The following is a 19079-nucleotide window of genomic DNA, read 5'->3' on the forward strand; positions in this document are numbered from 1 at the left end:
CCATCAGCGATCCAAGAACCGTGAGTTCGATGTTTCCGAATCCTAAACTCTGCGTTCGAATGCGCCACATGTCTGAGAATTGGAACCGTTACTTACATGTAAATAATTTACGCCCCCCATTTACGCCCTCGAGGTGTCGCATATACCTTATTATTATTGCGCAACGATTTTTACTGCAGGAATCCGTCCTGTCCAATTTTAACTAACAACATGCCGACTCTGCAAAAGTTTTGGTAACGATCACAACTCTCGCGTTATTAAGGTATTTCGCAAGTTTTTTCACTCGTCTGCAGTAATCAATGTGTCACATTCACTTGCGGTTGTGTTTTTTTCCTTCTATTATTGCGATTTTTGGAGATAAAAATTTTTCGTCTCGGAATCGATGTGCAAGATCCCGCAAAGATTTCCCCATATCGTTGACAGTTTGTAGGATCTTCAATCGGTTTACCTAAACTGGTACAATTGTTCTAGTAATCGATATTTCGGTTGATTAGCAAGTAAATAACGCGATAACGTGTTTCCTTGATCTTTGTTGGTAATAGAAACTTTAGTGTTTCGCTATCGAAACGGAAATTTATACGTTGAATAAAAGTGAACGGAAGTAACCTTGAAATTCGTCCCCTCCTGATCTTCATTAGTCGATCATTAGTACATTTATATTGCCTATTCTTGTTAAAATTGATACTTCTACGTCAATTTACCGGGCTGGATCGTGAAATGGGTAATGAATTGTCAAAGATTGGTTGCATAAAATTACCTTCTCGATATCTTTGCGCATCACGTACCAGACGAACCGAATTTCATCCTTATGCGTTCAATTTTAACCTACCTCAAAAGAATACTTCGTTTAATTTCTGCGACTTCATTCACTGCGAGAAAAATGCAATAGCAAACTATATTCTATAGACTATAGGTTGTGAATTTCCGATCTGACCACAAAATTTCTCTTACAATAGTCCGCACCGGCCAAATTTAGTGAATTTTAACACCACTCTTTCTTACAGTGTTCTCATGTACTTACGCACCGCAGAAAGATAGTCTTTATCATCCTGTACTACGTTGAGGATAAGGATGCCTTTGACGGGTTGACAGCTTTTCTCTTTGTCCTGTCTCCGGTCTCTCAAACCGCAATGTCCTTATCGGGGAGTGACGGACATCCGCTTATCGTCTCGAAGTCGTGGGCTGTCACCAGATAGCTGGGATCCAGCAGCCACTGCCTAATCGTCCGAGCGGGGTACGATAGCGGAATGTCACAGGAGTTTCCGTTCCCAGATCTCCCGGATTCCAAGAATTTCCCCAATCCTTTCACCAGAGTGGATTTAAATCCTCGGAACGATATTGTTCCAGGAATCTGTTCGACCTGGACGCGCTCATCGCCCTCAAAGACGTCCAAGAAGTTCACGGCATCTCCGCGTTCTGGTCCAAAAGTCCGAAGTCGTTTTGGCGGCGAACCGATTTCTGTGAGGCAGGAACTTCCAGCGAAATCGCAGCAACTATCGTCGTCGATTTGCCTCGGTTCACGGACAGTCCAACCGCCCAATTGTTCGGCACCATCACCTACGAGTTGGACGGTGTGCAGATGCAGACTCTGATCCCAACGCTCACTCTCGACGTGGACCGTGTCCTAAAAGGTGATCACGACTTGAACGTCTTCTGCGAATCCAACGGGGATGCAAACACCGCTCGCGATAAAAAAATTCAGGCAATACTGGCTGTAAAATCGATGTCCATCGACAAGATGATCGACTTCAAACTCAACGAGCCGTTGATCGATGACCTCAAAGACCTTCTCGATAAGATTGGGTTTACGGAAATTTTGCCGAAAGTATTCACCGGTCGGAATTCTCACATGGATCGCTGCATCTTGGAACTGAAGTCTGTTTCACACCTCAAGTGTCGAAGTGTCATTTACACCAGGTGAATAAAACGCTTTGTGACACATTTCATTTTTATCCATTCTTTCACAGCGGTTGCGAGCGAGAAGTGTCCTGACAATGTTGTTTCCCTTAGATCCGTATCGCAGCTGAACATGCTTCTTCATTTACTCCGCAAAGTGTTGCCGAAAGAGACGAGCGTCGTTTGCAAAACTATTGTCGAAGCTGAGGATGTACTCAAGGCGTTGGAAGATGAGCTGAATTCTTATCTGAAACCAGAGTACGCCTTTGAGATCCAGAAAGCCAGGGCCAAGTCCGACTTGTTGATCAATGAATTTCAAAACAGTTGCACTATTCACAGGTTTTCAGAATAGTTTACGCGAGTTGGGTATGCTTGTTGAATATATATCTTCATGAATATGATTAATTTTAAGAATATTGTCATACACTTACGAACCTGTTATGTTTTGGTTCCCTGAACTTGAAAGTTACTCGAATAAAAGCAGTAAGAAGTAAATCGAAATCGGTTAATTTACGCACTTCATTTTAGGCAATTGTAGTTATTACGTACACGATACATTCAAGTTCTTGCGTTTCACTTCTCGTTATTATTCCGCAAGACAGTTTTTCATAATGCATCCGCCATCTTAAAACAATGTTTAATACCTGATTTTTTATCGAGATATCAATTTTGATAAAACACGGATCAATACTGCGAATAATTCAGTAGTTGAGAATGAAAAAGAAGCTTAAAATCTATTTGTCAGACGGATTATCTCCTGATTGTAGGCAATTTTATGTGCATATCGCCTGATCAGAGGCAACTTACATACTCGCTAAGGCGCCTACATCTAGACAGCCGTTGATACTCGACGAACGTGAGCCTAATTATAGGCAATATAACATACTCGTGATTGAAATCTTAAAATCCAACACCGCAAATTTGATTAACGCAGGTTCTTGTTTTAAATAACTTGTTTCAGCAGAATGTACGTTTAAAAATAAACGAACGCCAAGCTGATGGTCTATAATTGAAGAGCAGAGGTTTTTCAAGGGAATGAATGAAGAGTTTTATTTTTCCCAAATAGAATTTATTACAAAATGAACGAATATGTACAGACTATGCAACGTGCTGCCAATAACTATCGAAACTAACTGCAGGATCCGAATTGTATTGGCTCACTACTCGATATAGGTTGAATTTAATTAAAATCAGTCCAACACCCACCGACACCCTGTCCCCGAAACAGTATTATAGGAGAGAAGTTTATTCAATTTCCGTTGAATTCTGGTACTTCTCAATCCTAAAATATATCTATTATATCGCACTATTCGCATTGTGTACTAAAAGTATTCACAACCGTGTAAGAAGAATTCGTACATTGCACAAAACATTTGAACTATACGATCTATAATGAACGGACGGAGTTTTATAATATGCCTCGAATTCTATCGTTTACGAATATTATTCTACCTTTGAGCTTCAGTATGTTCCCACGTTGATGAATATTCATACGTGTTAAATATATTATATTCTTATGTACACGTTATATATAAGTAAATAATTATTGAATATATTATATATTGTCTCGATAATATATTACTTGATAAAGCGTTTAAAAATTTAATTTCTTCTCTTTTCTCATTTATAAATGTTAGATTATTGATACGCGAAATATTCTCTTTTACGTATACCTATAGATCTATGCATATATACATTTGGCAGGTACTTGGAAGCGTGCGCTTCTGAATTTCATAATTCAATTCACTAAGGAAAAAAATGTGTATATGTGTGCGTGTGTGTGTGTGTATTAAATAGTACAGAAAAACGCAGTGAGGTAAAACGATAAAGAATTTGAAGATAAAATAGAAATAAAAAAATATCAGACAACCATGGAATAGCAGATATTTGTACAAATTCTCAACGTTTAAATAGCGCGGTATAGCAATTCTGCTTACAATTGTTGCGTACTTATAGACCAAATGCAACATGGATATATACATATATAAATATTTATAAACATTTGTGAGTATGGGTAGTTTCATCTTCATATAAATTATCGAATAAAATTATCCAACGACAAACTTAACGAGTCAATGACGAAAATTGAACGTCTATGTATAGATAAACATTTGATACAATGTGCTAGTGATTAAATTGAGTTCATAACACTTAAATAGTAAAAAATGTGTACAGTATATTAATACCGTTTTTGGCAAGATATCATTATTTTGACAACCCTTAAACAACTAATTCAATTCTATACACATGAAATTGAATACTTTCAATCAGACGCACGTTTATGTACACAACCACACATGTGACACTTGCATTCGGTTAATTATTAAGACCCTAACAAATATTAATATTGCACCGCCGGCCAAAGCCGTTTCTCGAGTAATTCTTCGACCCGTAATTATCATGTCATATAGTTCGAAGAAAAACTGAGAATCAGGACGACTTCTCATACGTTACGTGTGTTGTAAAACAGAATTGAACCGTAGAAATCTATCGATTCGCTAAATGGATTACAATTTGTTTAAAAAAAGATTAGAATAACAATAAATATTTATAAAAATAAAAATGATCTTACAGATTTAGGCTTCTAAACTAACAAGTTCGGTTTATTAATCGCTCTGTAAATCATATTTCAATGATTATAGACGAGGATTATTATACAGCATACCCGAATTACGAACTCTTGAACGCTTGGCGTTTTGATTTTTTTTTTTCTGTTTTTCTTAATATATTTTTCTTAATTTAACTTTCAACTTATACTGGCCTTCATTTCATCTACATCAAATTTTCTACTACGTTAGGTTTAAATTAAATATCATATAATAATTTAATTCTAACTGGCGAGGAATAATTATATTACGTGTATTAGAGTACAGTATAAGGTAGAGAATATTGTCGGTTGAACTTGTGAAGACCTGGGGGTATGATTAATTATTGAAATCTTCTGTATGTGAACGCCGTTAAAGGTGACTAGGATTAAAAAAAAAAAAAAAACTTGTCGAGAATAAATGGCAAGAGAGTGAAAAATAGCGTGTCATAAATATTTACGAAATAAATATATAGCAAGTAATTACACTAGACAGAAGATTTTTTAAGCACAACGAGGAGTTTTTATCGAAATTCTGGTCGGCATGCTGACAAGTATCTAATTTATTTATTTTCCATTTTTCTAGTCACGACAGAATGGAAAACGGACATAAAAATCGCCATTGATATTAGTTCAAGTAACTACTCCCAATTCAGTTGAAAGTAGTCACGCTAGAATTCAGGATCTAATCAACGAAACTTCATTTCACTTTTCTTGAAGTTCATTAGCCCGTCATTGAAATACAGAAAATAAAATAAACGTCTTTTTAAGGCCTCGAATGCTGGGCCCCAGTAGTTATGAGTCTTTGGACGTCGTAGCGTTCGTCGAATAACTGATCGACAGAAAAAAAGAAGATTCGGAACACGCCGGTCCCAGTAGAACGTAAAAGCTAAAAGGTACCCTGGACTCCGTTAATAACTTTTTCACAACCTCTTAAATTCCTTGCTACTGTTCACCTATCTGTTAAAACTATAAAATCAAACTATTCCGTTTACTACCTGCCAGCGGTAGAACGGTCATAAAGCTATCGGTTTCGCTATCGCTGGCGGCGTAACTCGGCCGCTCTAAAACCCCGCCTTCATTCCTGATGCCAAAGGCCTGGAAGTACGGGTTCCGCACGTTCAGATCCACCCCGGAATCGACGCTCTTCGAGAAGCTCGACATCTCCGAGAGCTTCCGGAAGTTGCCAAAGAACACACTGTCCGTGCCGATGCTCTCCGCCCCGCTTTCGCTCGCCCCGTCACAAGCCGACTCCGTTTCATCCGTTTCCGAAACGCTGCTGACGTCTTGCCTCAATAGCCGTTTATGGGACCCGTTGCTGTCCGTGCTGCTGAGGTACCCACTGTCCTCGACCTTGTAGCCGGCATGCTGGACCTGGATCCCTGGTACCGTTCGGATACGACCTCCGTTTCGATGTCCGGCGTTCTTCGATGGCGGCGAACGCTGGTCCGGTGCCAGGAAGGTGATGCACCCCTCGGAAATTAGACACCTCGGCTCGGCCGTCGATTGTCTGGCTCTCTTCTCGGATCCGGAATGCCTGAGACTTGACATGGTCTTCCTAACCGGAGGGTAGCTTTTCGTGTCAATCGGAAACAGGGGGATCCTGCCCTTGGACTTCTGGGGATTGGCATTGATGCGCAGGGACGATACATTCTCGTATTCTCTGGACGCATAGTCGTTGACTCGCCAGTGTGAGTCCGCAGCCGTATCGCCGATTACTGTCTTTCTACTGTCGTTCCTCGACAGGTACGGCTTCTTCTCGACGTAGTTCAAGGTGGCCAACGACTCGAAGCTGTTCGACATAACGTTCCTCTTCTGGCGACAGAGGCAAGGCTCGTTCGCGTCGTTAATGTCATTGATGAATTGCTTCCCCGCGGAGTAATAATTAACTGGGACAGAAGTGATCTCGCTGGCCGCAGGGCTACCAGTATCAACGCAACTCCTGTCCCGTCCGTTTTTTGGCGGTGGCAAGGGGGGCTTCGTCATCAGGCCTTCTATCAGCCGCGGTGGTTTCGGCTGTTGGTAAATCGATTCGTCAATCGGAGTGGGAACGACGTCAGGCTGGTTCTGGGGCTTCCGTTGTCTCTTGATGTGCTTCATTTCAGGGGTAAGATACTTGTCCTTCTGCCAGGAGTAAGCGTCCACCTCCGGGTCCCCGTTCAAGGACCGCGTGCTGCTCAGCAGTGCAGAGTTCTTCAGGTTGCTCCTCAGTCTGGCCTCGTAGATCTCGCGCAGGCTTCCGTAGCTCCGTTGGAACGGTGCAGTTTCGTTACCCTTCGAATCTTCGGTTCTGAAGCTTCCCTTGCTGCGTAGCGATATGTGGGCTGGTCTTTCCAACGAGTCGACGTACACCTCGTCAAGGTTACCCTTGCCGTAGCTGACGTCTTCGTTTATCTTCAGCTTCATTGGTTTGCGATCCAACGTGTCCGGCTCGTACTCCGAGTCGTCCTGCTTCACGTAGTTCTCCGGCGAGTCGAGTACCTTGATGGTCAGGTGCCCAGGGTTTTCGGGTTCGTACTGGATTTCCGGCCCCGAGGACTCGCTTCCGGCCGGGCTGGCGTACCCGTCGTTAACGTACACCTCGCTGACCAGTGAGTAGCTCTGAGGTCTGGGAAGTATCAGCTCTGAAAGGGTTGTTTTCGGTGCCGTTTTACTCTCCAACGCCTCACTCTTCAACTTCGAGATCGTCATCGCCCCCGTCTTCACGTTGAATATCGCGTTCTGCATGGTCAGTTCCTCATCGAGAGGCAGCGCTGTCGACAGAGCCGGGCTCGAATGGCGATCCGTAGAGTCCGGGGACGAAGAGGACTTCAAACTGCTCTTCGAGCGCTCCAAACTATCGACCTCGAAGTCGGTGGCCTTAGCCAGTTTCGGCCTGTGCTCGAGCGCCTTCGCGACAACCATTTCCTGGATCACCTCGTCCATGAGCTTCTTGGCGGGATATTTACCGTTCGGAAGCTCCTTGATCATGTCGGGGAGCTTTTTCGGGGCTGGTGGTGCGCGTGACTTCTTCGACCTCTTTGTCGGTGTCTTGGGCACCGAATCGTTCGACGATGACTTGGCCGACTTGTGTGAACTCGTGGGCGTCACTCGTCCATCTCTCAGCATTAGCGGATCCATCAGCTTCTTTTCCAGCGATTGCAGCGACTCGAGAGTCGCGTTCTCCTCCATCTGCTTGATGAACGAGTTCTCTATGGCCTTCCTCACCTTCGCGTTCACCGTGTCGTTCATATCCAGGGTCTGGATGTTGCTGCTGCACATGTTGTGGTACCGGTTGAAGTTCGACTCCTCAAACATGGACCTGGTCGAACGTTTCGAGACGCTGAGGCGGTCGTCGTTTTCCATTATCTCACTCTTCGCGATGTTTTGGAAGGTCCTCAGCATCGGCGGATTGTCCTTCCATGAGGAGGACATGTGCTTATTGGCCCTCTCGGGGCTGCCGAAGTCGCTCTTGGCCATCTCCTTGAGGTACTCAAGATTCTTCGCGAAGGATCTCGCGTTCTCTGCAAAGTTCCGTCTACTGTCTTCCGCGTCCTTCCACTTTTTTTCCGGCGGCTTCACGTCCTCCAACCATGCACGTATCCTGCTTTCTCCCAGGCATAAGTGCGACGGTGCCGGAAGCACCGGCAAACTTGGCTGCGACTCGCGGCAACCTGGGCATCCGGTGCAGCTCTGAGACTTTTTCGATCTTGCGACAGATCCCTGAGCCGAGCTTCCCCGGCGATGAAGACCCGTTCGTCCATTTCGTTCCAGGCCAGTCTCCTCCTCCGGAATCCCTGTGTACGTCAAGATTTTGTAAGTATACTTAGCTTTGCAAGCTTTAGGGTGCAACAAAAAACAGGTCATGTTTGAATACAGATTTAATCTACAAGAATGCTTTAGAGAGATTGATTGTACGGATAGAGCAAAAATGCAGTTTTGGTGAAGGTCAGGGAAACATGTTAGGAATCCATGAAATTTTACACAACGTTTCGCGAGACAATTAATACATCTTAATGACGAATTAGATGCTAACTACTCACCAACAAGCGTCGGGACGAATCGCTTCGCAGCCATCTTGTGTTTCGCTATGGAGATGACTTCGCGTATTTTGAATAGAAACTCTATGGCGGCCGGAGGTGGGGCCTAAAAACACACCTCTCTAACTTCAATCATTTTGCATACCTTGCCCAATCGCTGTTAACTCTGACGAGTTACTCGTCCTAACTAATCACCGTGAACGGCAAACGCAACACCTGTTACCTCTGAAACTTACCAGTAGTAGTTGCCTGTCAAAGTACGCCGGGTTAAAGTACAGCTTCCGTCTCTGGGTGCCCGGCAGTGAGGAGCTCTCATGGTGTTGGGTGTTCTCGATTGTTTCCACAATCCGAACATCCTCTTCGGGCAGACGTTCCCCGAGTATCGAACCGGACCCGAACATCCCGTCGGAGTCTGAACTGTACGCGCAATGCGGATGAACCACCGCTGAAGTGACCTACAGATGATTTCGCAGTCATATTACAGCTGTACAAGTGGATGCTCTTACCGTGAAATTCATCGTTCCAAGACCATTCACCGAAGGAAGAAGGACGATCGAAATTTCCTGAAGATGCTCACGGAGCTACTCACATTTTCAAAGCCATGGTCACTGTCGCTTTGCGGAAGCTCGTCTCCAAGCTCGCTTTCGCTGCGTCCGCTGTTGTCGTCGCTTTCGAAATGGCGTCCGGCTGCTAGGAGAGGGTTGCTCTTGACGATCCCGATGTTGTCGCGGCCGGTGCCCAGGCCGGACTCCGGTTCCTCAACGCGTCTCCGCTTGGTCCTCCTCGTGTGGAGGTAAAGGAGAACGCTGGCAACGTATATCAGGGCGAGAACAACCGAGGATAATCCGATGGCGGTGTACTCGATGGCGGACAGGCCCTGGGAGACTTGGGCATCGTTGAAGAACACCACCTCTCGAATGCCTGAAGAAGAGAGATGGAGAGAGGGAGGTTCAATTGCTAATTACTGCAAAAGTACCGCCTCGCAGGCTCGTGGTCGTAAGACGGAGCCCAAAATCGCCACTTACTGTTCTTCGCCGGAGAGCCGGCCACCCGGAAGGCCACGCAAGGAGTGAATACATCAGGAGCCCGCTTCTCCCGGTCCACGTCTCGGCACACCAAATGCACACGGACGACTCGTCCCTCCGTCGCATCCCGCAGCTCGGCTTCTCCTACCCACTGCGAAGACCACCGTGTAAAAAACCCTGAACCGTAGACCATCCATCGAATACCCGATTATTCTCATACCTGCAAGTAGCTCCGTCCCTCGTACGTCACAAACTTCAATGGCAGGTCCCCGGTTGACAGATTCCGCAACTCGGACCATCCCCCTCGGCTCAGTTGCTGGGCACCAGTCACTTTGCACAACGGAGTCTTAACCCCTGCGGAAAATGAGTACCAGTCTTAAATTCATTGTGACCTTATAGGTATGCGCTTCTTGGCATTCTTCTCGACGAAGTTTTTTCATCTCTTCGTTTTTGACAGTGGTTTGCACATCCTTGGTTGATACAATTGTTTTTTTTTTTTACTGTATCATCGTTACATTCGAACCCAACTGCGACGTCTTTTTGATCAATCTAACGTGAATCCTATGAGACTTGACGAACAGAAATTCGAATCCTTTCTCATTGATGTTTAGAAGGTTCATGATAAAGAAAAATACCGGAAAAATAAACAGAGCACGAATGAGTCTTGCATGCACGGGTATCGTCTGATCTCAGAAGTTCAATTTAAGGCTGATGATTTTGACCTAGTTTGGCACCGGTAATTTTGATACGAAAGTGTAACAAACTGGAAATCCCGGGCCAGTATGTACGTACATATATTGTACGGCATTGATCTTCCGGGAGATTTGGGACCGGTTATAATGCAACCGACCAAAATCCTGGACCGTTATTTCCCTCGGTGCAAGGCATTAAAATGAATCATGTCACGATAAGGCAAAATCCGCGGGTGTACGAAACCGGTTGGGTGAAAGAAGTCCTGCCAGACAGGAAGGTGGGGTCTTAATTAATAAGGATTGTCCGGCGTTAATCAAAAGCCTTGACCATCCCCCTTATATTTTCGTCATCGTCGAACGAAACGAGAGTAAACGAGGTAGCGGAAGAGAGCTGGCTTCGTGATAAGCGTCGATGCCCATCCTGCTGCAGGCAGTAAAACAAATTTTAAAAACCAGAGCATAACATCCGATTTTATGGACGGTATATAAATGTTGGTCTTGGGCGGGGGTTCCTCGAGCCTTTAAGAGCAGGCTGTGAGTCGACGGACGGACCTGTTGATGGCTTCGATCGTCGATGTAAATATCTTTTTAACTGCGAGTATGTCGAGCAAGGACTTAAATTGCGAAGACACGCAAGGCCAGCCGCGTCGGATCGCCGCTTCCTCGTTGTTAAATACCGGGCTGAAGTGCAGGCCGAACCGCGCCGGAACCCCCGCTGATCTTTACATAACGTACTGTAAGGACGATCAAGCTTGTAGCGGATTTTGGAAGGAATCGTAACGTAGTCCTTGCGCGAGGCCGAGATAAAATTGTGGGAATTTTCGCCTCCGATATTTACGCTTGTTTATTTAACTGTACTCTTAACGTCGCAGAGTCTCAGCGGGCTTCCCAGAATCCCCATTGTATACCTACCCGTAAACCTGCCGCCTCGAGCAGTTCTTGATTTTAATTTACACTAAACGATTTCAGCCTCCCGAGTTTAGCCGGTATTTACGGTTAGGCGCGGAGAGTTGTTGATGAAAAGAAAAAATGCACGCCATGGTTATTAGCACAGATTCAAACTTCATGCGTACCAGCCGGTGTGATGGAATGAAAATAGATCTGACGCTAGGATCCTTACGAGGTGGGGGAAATTTAGCAACTCTGTAGCACAAAACGTTAAAGCGAACAGTCCAATTACCGTTCTAATTAGCGAAGCCCTGAACCAAAACAGCAGAGTCGTTGACAACGAAAGAAAAGCCTTATTTGTCGATCCAGCGGACCCGTTTTTGGCTCGTTGTTCGGACCGATAAGAGGAAAAGATGTGCGCACCGTGTTCCGTAAATGAGAGATTAGAAAAATTTGGACACACGGTATTTTTTTACAGTTAATCAATATATGGTTCACCATTTATGTACCTACGTTTGTAGCGAGCTGGCGCGTGTAAATGTCGGGTGTTAAGCTAAGAGCTCAGATCTCGGATTTAACGACTAGAAGCAATCGCGACGTCTCGGCAGCCAAAAGTACATTAAAGTCATTCCGACAGGCTCGCGACAAGATAATAAAATCCACTAATTATGCCACCTTCCTGACTACCCAGTTGCTTTAACACATACGCGTACAAACATTTCACATATTTCATGGGTACGGATATACATAATCAATTGCCGATTCCAGAAGAGTCAACGCCTCGCAAAGTTACCCGTTATTTTCCTTCTCCACTATCGCCGTATCGCCCCATCAATCTATTTTCTTTTATTTTCTCCTTCTTTCTTTTTTCTTTTCACTTTAGTCTCGTGCAAAATTTACATACCGAGTTTCAACCGAAGTTTCACCACAAAGCGTCACCAACGTCAATACATCACGTTCCTAAACTTGTTTGCAGAATTGAAAGACACGGTGCATCGAACGATTGTTTAGCTGGAACGGAAGCTTGAAAGTGCAATGGCGTTCCGAAGAACTCCTGAAAGCCGTACCCGACACATGCCTAAGTACCTGTAGGTAAGACGGACGTGCTGCACAACGTATCCTGAAGCAGCATCGGCACGGTAGCAAAAGCAGAACTAACATAGGTTTGTTGCTCGCGTAAAGCGCGGCACTAAAGCTCAGAACAACGGCCGCGGCTGGCCATCGAACAAACTGCATTCATGGACCAGGGAAAATTATTACCGATGCTGATTAGGTCTGCGAGTGTAAGTATGCACACGGCTGTGAACCAGTACTTACAGAAAACAAGAGTCTTCTTTCGATCTCTGAGAATTACGATCTACGAACGTAATAATTCACATTATAGAAACGCGATGAACGTCCGACCACAATGGTCGAAGAGTCGCTGCCAGGCATGCACCTCCTCATTTCTTTGTCCAACAAATCGTAACTTCATACTCGTTGTGCTCGCTCACGGTGATCAAGAGACTGCTGATCGGTAGGGAAAAGAACAGTACGACTGTGGGAGTGTTCGCGACTTCCGTCTAATGCATTACAGAATATCGTTAACCAAGGGGGAAGACCAAGAAGAAGTACATAGAAGGGTTCTTAACTCGAGAAGAAGATGACGGCTGGTTCTTAACTTCCGTAAACGTTACCGGCGTCGAATTTTAGCACTTGAAAAAGAGACGCAAGGAAGGGCCGGCCCATGTGGCACTTCTGGCAATTGCGAACCGGGACTGGACACGTGAAAGGAGGCAGTGCCAACCCACGTACGAACCATCCATCCGCCTCTTGGCGGCCAGTAAGCTTCAAGAAGCGCGTTTGGTCGACGCGAAGCGTGTATCTCTGATCATTGGGCACGAGGCCGGTCGTAACGATGATCAAGATCGGCTGGATCGCGAGGGGAAATATAATATGAGGCGAAACTGCAGGAGGTCCGAAAAACAATCGAGCTGCACTTTGGAGGTAACGTGGAGATTGCGGATGGGCGGAAGTGCCAGGATTCCTTTGAGGATCGGAGTTGGCCGCTGTCCGAAACGATTACGTCTTGACCTCGGCCACATTGTGTACCTACTCGAAAAGAGGAGAGGAGATAATCAGACCCTGTAACGTGAGGATCGCGACGCTTCTTCAACGCCTGCAATACCTACGTGTCCCAGATGCAAGACAGTAAAACCACTGGCTCGTGTCATTTTGGGGAATGATTATTACACTCATCGTCAGTCTAAACGGGAATCGAAACGAAGACCAACGATGGGTGGTTAATTAAACGTTCGAGTAGAGGAATACTGAAATTCAATCTCGCTATCGAGAGCTATTAATTTTGGGTAGAAGTACTGCGCAACGAGTTTATACAATGTATGGGCGATGCCGGTTTCTATGTTACATAACGTGTACACACTTATACCGTTTAATGAGTAATGTCATTTTCGAACGGCCTTGTCAGGGCTCGATTAACATTGATTGAACGTGAGCATCGGTAGCATAAATCATGTATTATAATCTGTACTGTGTCTCATGGGAACGAATCGGCAACACGGTTTCGGTTCGGTGAAAAATGAAACTCAGATTCTAATTCTCGAGTGGTAGACGAATGTACTTGCGCAGCATGTGTTCTCTGCTCATTTGTACAGTGAAGTTTAACGGAAAACAATCGCGGTAGCCCCGACGATCTTTGATCTATCTTGTTGGTTCGTTGAGGAACGTTTGCCCGTGCCATCGTTCTGGGGTTTACCAAGGGAACTCATTTAATTTTTTTTTACTCTCTCTCTCTCTCTCACTCTCTCTATCTTTTATCCTCTTCTTCTCTATGATGTAACGAACGTAATATATTATACAACTAGCCATTCCACGAATAAGATTGAAAAGAGTTACACAGACAGAATCGTACTGCGATTTCTGCAGGTTATAGGTTAAAAATGATAGATACCGGAATAATGCTGATCGATTTACATGAATGAATTTCTGGAGAATCTCATTAAAAATGACTACTCTCCAGACGTGAAAAGACTCTTGAAAATCAGTCTTTCACTCTAAATTGGATCGCTCGATGAATCGCGGAGCGATTATTTGAAACCAGGTGCCCAGATTTCATTTCCCCATCGTTCGACTTACCTTCGATGCGTATTTCAGCATAAGGGTAGATCAGCTGTCCTTGCTGAGGTAGAAAGACGTAGGGAACCTTCTCGGAGACTTCGGTATTATTGACGAATGTAGCCTCGCCGCATTCTGCAAGTATAGAAACAAAAAGAAGATGAATACCTGAACAACAAGATATAACAGTATCACAAAATCGTATGAATTACGGAATTATCGAGAGTTGAAAATCTCATCCTGAGGCTGATCCAACGTGTCTGGTTCATTTCCATGCGTATAAATTACCCGCAAAGCGTAAAGTTGAATGAAACGTATGATAATCTAAGAGAAGAGCGAGATGTGGCGTGAAATGACAGCCAGAATTCCCGCTGTTAGATTAATCGTTAAAAGCGGACCATTAATCCCGACGACCCGAAATTGAGTTTCGTTAAACCGATGGACAAATATGTAGTGAAATGAAATCGAAGTAAACTAAGAATATTCAACGTGCCGAAAACAAGCGCGAAAAAGAATCGACCCGTTGGAATTACTTTGCTGCATTTGTACGCCTCCGACTTGGCCGAATCAAACGGAGGGAATTACTATCCGATGGATGCATTTACCGCGAAACCCGTACGGAAAAAAACGGTACCGATTTCTTACCGTGTGAATTAAAGGGCCATAACCGTACTTCCAGAAGACGTATACGTGAGTCTCGCGTTCCTGGGCGTCTGCATTTGAAGTGCAGATTCGCATCAGCGCAGATCGAGACCCTTTGCCTCGGTGAATTACAATTTAAAATTCGGCACAATTTATAATCAACGCTCGACTGATTGGGCGAATAAATGCCTGCAGTTCGACGGAGCTAAAGCGATGGGAACCGGGGTGAAAGCAAAAAAATTTAAATAATAATCATGATAATGATAATAAATCGGCAAGAGGCTCGACCGGGACTTGAATCGAGTATTAATTTATTGATCATGTATGAAAAACGGACCATTGGACTGGGACAAATTGATGACCAGGATCGTCCATCGCTCAACGACTTATCCCGATCCCTGAAGGTCCCATGAATTCTATTCGCGACTCTTAACCGAGGACGGCGGAGATGTCGTGCGAAATTGTGCGACCGCGAGGAATTCTTTTTACGTTGGATGAAAAATCGGTCCTATCGCTGTCAAACGATATCCAATTTTTCAACGATCGTTCTCTCGAGCGACGAAGTCCCTCGGCGTGGTGAGGAAAAATCGAGTAGAATGATGTTTCGACTTAATAAAACGCAAAGTTGGCGATTTGTCTCGGTATTTACTATTATGGTTCGATCATTATGGTAATATCGCGAAGACCGTTAGATCCGAACCCGTTAAGTGGATTCCCAAAAGGTTCAAGAATTCGCAAACATCTGCTGCTCCGAAGCTGGTTGTTTGCCTCTGGTCAACTCGTTTGGTTACTTGCTGAATTTTTTTTCTGCCCTTCACTCATTTTTTCACGGGCACGTGACGTTCGAACTTGATCGAGAGAAAAATGAACACTTGAAAATGTCTCGGGCGTGATTAAGAGGCCGGACTTAATTTGACCATGGTTAAAAGGCAGCTATGTTAGTCTCGTTACGGACGTTTACTTGCGTATGGCGGTTTGTCCACTGACGTGAAGTGAGCGGGTACTTGTGACCATTTGCAATTGCTTTGCGAGATCGGACGCGAAACCAACGAAACATGCGACGCTCTAATGTTCGCAGAAATTCAATTTCATCGTTCAATACCTCACGTACGCTCTCGGCGTATTACCATGCACTCCTTTTCCTTCGCACTTCAAGCGTATGCTGGCTGCCCTTTTCAAGTACCGTTGGCGTACGGCGATTTGAGTCGGGGCATTAGCATCCCGATACTAGAAACCCGGAAGGCGAGGATCTATTGCCGAGAAAATATATCTCCTCAAGTTCCCGTGAACGCAACTCAAGATTCAAGCTTCACAATCAGCTTCGAACGCACGCTGGAACTTTTTCTAGTGTAAAGTCAGTCGGTACTTCTTATGGTGGTTAGATTTTACAGTCCCAATATCCAACCCGAGCGACATATTAGGACTGTACTCATAACTTATCCTGGATTCTTTAGTACTGAAATAAGTCTGGTTAAAATTTTCAACGCTGTTAGAGTTGACAAAGTATCGGAACTTGTTATACTGTTGTTAAATTTCATGGTCTCAATGTTCGACTTCAGCGGCAACTTTGGAACACAGTTGCGATGTCTCTTGGGTTCTTCATTGCAAGAAGACCTCTGCTCGTAACACGTTGAACGCCGTTAGAGGAACGGCGCATACGCTGATAAAACGCGGTTGTTGGCACGCGAGATTGGAGATTCAAGTTTTTAGTATGTATCTTTCTTAGCGACTCGGGGTGTCCTTTGGATCTTTCGGGGGCAACGGTACTCCTTAAGTCGTGCGCCTCTTGATCTTGCACCACGATATCTTCCTCGTCGTTAGCTTTCGCGTTTCGTTCTATGGTTCTTTTTCTCATTCCATCTCCGGTTTGACTCGATCCCGTCGAACGGACATCGAAAGACCGTAAAATACTGGCCGAAACACGCTAAATGAGACTGTCCTTAATTTCCACTCGATACCCACGCGCCCAGTCTGCTGCATAAACTCGTCCTCCTTAACTCATTAAAAATGTGGCCTCAACCTGGACTGAAGTCATATCGCACTCACATTTAAACCATTACGATAGTCTGGATCGAAATCTTCTCGAAATACAAGAAAAAAGGCGGAATTAATAACGAAATAAATTTTTGACGAGTAATCCAACTTTATGAAAATGCTTGTGATTGTAAAGTCAATCTCAAATACAGAGCGAAAAACACTTGGTGCTCAATTTAAGGTACGAGTTATCAGAGAACAAGTATGTCAAATATTTTTGTAACCGAATGTAACTCAGAAATGTAATATTACGATAGAGATTTCAGACAAAATTTGGTGTATAGCGTAAACTTGGAGCAAAATTTTTAGTATGTTTGTAAATCTTGTTCTCCCGTCGTAACCTTGAGTCGAAGAAATCGAAGCGTCGCTTTTGATGGTATCAAACTCGTCTGACAAAATAAAACGAAAACTGGTAGAGAATTTCGATTTACAGATTTGGATAGAGAGTCGACAAATCGATCGTAAACTACCGATTTGAATAAATAATGGTCATTCACCTGTATCGTTAATCAGGGTCCAATTTATATGTAAAAAGGTGAAACATGATATCACAAGTATCGGTGATAAATTTCTCGGGTCTACGACACAGGTAAGAAGTTATACATTCCCACAGTAATGTGCAAATTTAAAATCAGCGTTAGGTTTAAGATGATTCGTCGTAAATTTGAGCGGTTAGTTTTAGCCGATAAGATGTTAATTATTATATGTATTAAACTAATTCCAGGCACATGAGTATGCACGTTGTATATTGCAAGCAGGGAGCGTTTAATGCAGCTGCTTGAACCCAGCGAAAGGCACGTTACGTATAACGTGTACCATATTCGTTTCGCGGCTATCAAGAGTCTATGAGTTGTAAGTATGGAGTTCGCGAGTTCAAGGCTATGATCTTATATTGCAAGAAGTTTTGCAGGCGGCGTCGTGGATCGAAATTATTGTTGCATAATCGTGTCGGATTCCAGTGATGAACTTTGAGGTAAACACTCAGCCGCAAGAAGACTCGAGCGGTGCAAACTAATGGGAAAAAATTAGAGGCACGCTGATGGGGGGCTAGAAAATGCTTTCGAAGCCTCCGACGGACGTTGATGCAGATTCGTCCTTCGGCTCTGGTCACGCGACGAGGAAATCGCAGCCACCGTGCAGCAGCGAAGCACCCTGCATGTATGTGCAGGTACGTGCGGCGCGGTGGTTTTAAACAACGAATTCCAGCTACCTGGTAGCTGTCCGTCCTCCTCTATAGCTCTTCAGAAAGTCGTTAACTAGGAAACTGAGGATTTCTTCGTTCGGTGTAATTCTAACTCCAAGCATCGTCGCCAACTATCGTGTACCTCGAGTATACCTACACAAGATGATGCGAGGACGCAATCAGGCGGAAAGAATTCTCCCGACAAGTTCCTGGCAGACGATCGCATCGATATCGACTTCGAATAAGCTGGTGAACCGATACATGAAAATCACTATATAAGCGTAATCTTTTCATTCTAACGTCCTGAACTTTATCACAAGAAGATGAAAATGTTTGAAAAGCAAATTCGGACGCTCGCATTGAATCAACATGGCCGCCGTCTCCCCACTTGGAACTTTACTTCAACAAGTATTTTACAAGATTTTTTACAGCATTCTACAATTATCGAAAGCTGTTTCACGTCGAACAAGATGACGGCAAGAATAGCTTAGCTACAATATCACCGTCGACGTAATTCTAGAATCTCGTTACTCAAGACCTAAAGCATTATTGCCCAACGTTCAGCAGCGCGAGAAATGAAACAAAGCACAGCAGTGATCTAGTTTTTGTATTTATTAATTATATCCTCCTTTATTTCTTGTGTTTCCACTTAGCGAGAACCGGCGGTCAGAAATTAATGGGTTTTAGTGTTCACCGAAGGAGTGTAAATAAGGTAAGAAATGGTCGAAGAAGTTGAAAGAGGTGAAAAAAGAGCGCAGAATTTATCGACCGTGATAGTTTTATCCCGGTGCTTTTTAATCGAGTCTCTTGGCGGACCCCGTCGGATAGTTCGCCTCTCTGCTCGCCACGAGAATCACGAGTGGAAAAAGCTGAACCATTAGGGAGGTACGCTTACGGACGTGGCACGTGCGATAGCCGCAAGACTCGGAAACGCTTAGGAGCAACTGAGGCGTGCTCTACAATTGACATTGCTTTTTTCCTGCCCCGTAGGATTGGATGAAT

The 19079-nt window shown here is 44.4% G+C and overlaps 2 protein-coding genes across 3 annotated transcripts in view; one reads left to right on the forward strand and one right to left on the reverse strand.

The window, feature by feature from the left end:
- LOC124296800 (uncharacterized) overlaps positions 1–2960 on the forward strand; it is a 41949-nt gene extending 38989 nt beyond the window's left edge. For both annotated transcript variants that reach the window (XM_046747166.1, XM_046747165.1), the window contains exons 4-5: positions 1348–1917; positions 2011–2960. In XM_046747166.1, the coding sequence (XP_046603122.1) occupies positions 1348–1917; positions 2011–2248 (808 nt within the window). In that variant the 3' untranslated portion in view covers positions 2249–2960. The remainder of the gene's footprint in view (positions 1–1347; positions 1918–2010) is intronic.
- The window catches only part of LOC124296796 (uncharacterized), an 81026-nt gene continuing 64866 nt past the window's right edge, over positions 2920–19079 (reverse strand). The window contains exons 4-10 of the mRNA XM_046747150.1: positions 14240–14353; positions 9745–9878; positions 9525–9675; positions 9089–9420; positions 8736–8954; positions 8503–8605; positions 2920–8256 (exon numbers count right to left, since the gene is read on the reverse strand). Of these exons, the coding sequence (XP_046603106.1) occupies positions 5450–8256; positions 8503–8605; positions 8736–8954; positions 9089–9420; positions 9525–9675; positions 9745–9878; positions 14240–14353 (3860 nt within the window). The 3' untranslated portion in view covers positions 2920–5449. The remainder of the gene's footprint in view (positions 8257–8502; positions 8606–8735; positions 8955–9088; positions 9421–9524; positions 9676–9744; positions 9879–14239; positions 14354–19079) is intronic.

The sequence above is a fragment of the Neodiprion virginianus genome, chromosome 1, assembly GCF_021901495.1.
Source record: "Neodiprion virginianus isolate iyNeoVirg1 chromosome 1, iyNeoVirg1.1, whole genome shotgun sequence".
Classification (NCBI taxonomy): domain Eukaryota; kingdom Metazoa; phylum Arthropoda; class Insecta; order Hymenoptera; family Diprionidae; genus Neodiprion; species Neodiprion virginianus.